This window comes from Argentina silus (genome assembly GCF_951799395.1).
Source record: "Argentina silus genome assembly, chromosome: 17".
NCBI lineage: Eukaryota > Metazoa > Chordata > Actinopteri > Argentiniformes > Argentinidae > Argentina > Argentina silus.
The window spans coordinates 568,927-571,450 of NC_139671.1; the positions used below are offsets into that span (position 1 = coordinate 568,927).

General features: G+C 47.3%; 1 protein-coding gene across 1 annotated transcript in view; it reads left to right on the top strand.

Moving 5' to 3' along the window:
- ptprk (protein tyrosine phosphatase receptor type K) overlaps positions 1-2,524 on the top strand; it is a gene marked incomplete at its 5' end in the record, with an annotated part of 74,407 nt that overhangs the window by 47,499 nt on the left and 24,384 nt on the right. The window contains 2 exon segments of the mRNA XM_083688716.1: positions 355-464; positions 1,308-1,509. Of these exon segments, the coding sequence (XP_083544842.1) occupies positions 355-464; positions 1,308-1,509 (312 nt within the window).

A 2,524-nucleotide genomic window follows, 5' to 3' on the forward strand; every position in this document is an offset into this window, starting at 1 on the left:
CTTCATCCTCACAGACAAAGAGGCTGTGTTCCGTTATCAAAAGTAACTACATAGTTGAAGCAAAATATGTAAAACAGCATTTAAATACACCAAAGTCAGAATCACTAAAGCCCTGCTTCTATATTCTAGGCCTTTATTTACTTTGAATGGCTGCGGGGCACCAAACTCTTAAGTTGACCCATGACCACTTTTCCTCAACCCTTCAGATGGGAGGGAGGGATGGAGGGGTGGAGGGAGGGAGGGAGGGATGGAGGGGTGGAGGGAGGGAGGGATGGAGGGAGGGATGGAGGGATGGGTGGATAGATAGTGTTAATAACCCCTCCCCTCTCCTCTCCCTGTGTCTGTCCAATCCAGTCCCTGGCCCCGTGCCTAGCCCCTCCCTCAGGGCCACGCCCTCCGAGGACAGGATCTCCCTCTATTGGAAGGAACCTCTGGACCCCAACGGCATCCTCACCCAGTACGAGGTAAGAACCAATCACATCCTCACCCAGTACGAGGTAAGAACCAATCACATCCTCACCCAGTACGAGGTGAGAACCAATCACATCCTCCCTCAGTACGAGGTGAGAACCAATCACATCCTCCCTCAGTACGAGGTGAGAACCAATCACATCCTCACCCAGTAGGAGGTAAGAACCAATCACATCCTCCCCCAGTACGAGGTGAGAACCAATCACATCCTCACCCAGTAGGAGGTAAGAACCAATCACATCCTCACCCAGTAGAAGATAAAAAACAATCACATCCTCTCCCAGTACAAGGTAAGAACCAATCACGTTCTCCCCCAGTACTAGGTGAGGACCAATCATGTTCAACCCCCGGTGTGAAGAAGCTGGCTGGTTGCCCCCTGACATGAACAATGTTTTCAGGAAGGCAGGACACAGCTTTGCTAAAAAATAAAAAATAAAGTTTGTATTTTAAATAAATAAATACATACAGAAATGCAGGTTAAAAACAGTTAAAAGAGTTAAAGGATGAAGACCATGAGTAAAACAAACAGTGTCACTGGTCACACCTTGCATCAACCCCTGACTGCCTTAAAATGTACACAAACACAACATGAGAAAACCTGGAAATTCAGTCTGAGAAGTGAGGAGGTGGATCACTTCGTCCCAGTATTCTTTCTAGGAAAGAACCAATGATGAACAGTTCATGTCCTCTAAATGACAGTGTCTATTTCCATCCACACATGCTGTCACTGAAACACCACATAGGAATATTAGTGACTAATAGTCACAGTGTCCTGAACGCTTGTCATCAACAGCTCATTAATAATGCAAATGTTGTCCCCCCCCTCATCCAATCAGATAAGTTACGGCGGCGTGCGGTCATTTGACCCGTCGGTGCCGCTCCTGCGTCCTCCTCTGATCGTGGCGTTGCCCTGGAACTCCTCCCACCACGTCTTCTCCCAGCTCCACCCCGGCACCACCTACCAGTTCATCCTACGGGCCAGCACCGTCAAGGGCTTCGGGCCTGCCACCACCCTGAACGTCACCACCAACATCTCAGGTGATTGTCGAGGCGACGCTCAGTTTCTGGGGCTCAATTGAATTTCCCTTTTTTTTTTCTTTTTTTCTTTAAATTTGTTTTCGGCTATAAAGTCGTATACTGTATGTCACTTAGAAACTTGTAGTTTTTTTTTACATGTAATAATAGTGTTGACATGATCTAAAACCTGGTTTATGATCTCAGGGAACATCCCATGCCACTTAGTAGGTCGCTGCAACAAGCGCCAGCGATGTTGACTTTGGGTCCAATATCCAGATGCTAACATATTATTATATATGATTATTATTATATTTAAACCTAGGGACTGTAGCATAACTGCTCTGTTGTCACGTATATGCTTGCATATGGCCACATGTAAGCCAGGGGAGGCTAGTGGCGGTAGAATTAGGAGGACAGGCTCATTGTAACGCACGGAACGGTATCAAACACATGCTTTGTGATACCATTCCTCATTCCATTCCGTGCATTACAATGAGCCCGTCCTCCGATTTCCACCTCCACCAGCCTCCCCTGCTATAAACGCATTGTACACTGACTCTCCGTACCTGCAGGAAGTCATAAACGCTCCTACCCAGGGCTCTCCGACGGTCCCCTCTGTAGCCTTGCTGCCGTCTGTGTTGAAATGACAGCAGAGCCCCTTATTAGACGATAATTCCGACGGCTGCCTGCATTCAGTCCAATCAAATTAACCCGGGGAGAGGAGCTAAAAGCCTCTTGATAAAGGCCTTAATAGCCGAGCAGCCGAGCAGCAATCCCACCTCCTCTCAGCGCCCACTCTCAGCTAACTCTCGTAACGTCGGCCACGCAGATGTAATCAAAGGAAATGGGATTTTCAGGTTTTTTTTTTTTTTTTTTTTTTGCTGTTTTTGTGGGTTAGGGTTGTTGTCTGAAGCCGAGAGAGGTCCTGGTGATCTAGCAGAGTGGTTTAGCCATGGGCGCTAGCGTTCCAAGCTACCACAAATCAACATGCTGTACCACATTGATAACAATTACCCTCAATCTCCTCTTTCTCTCT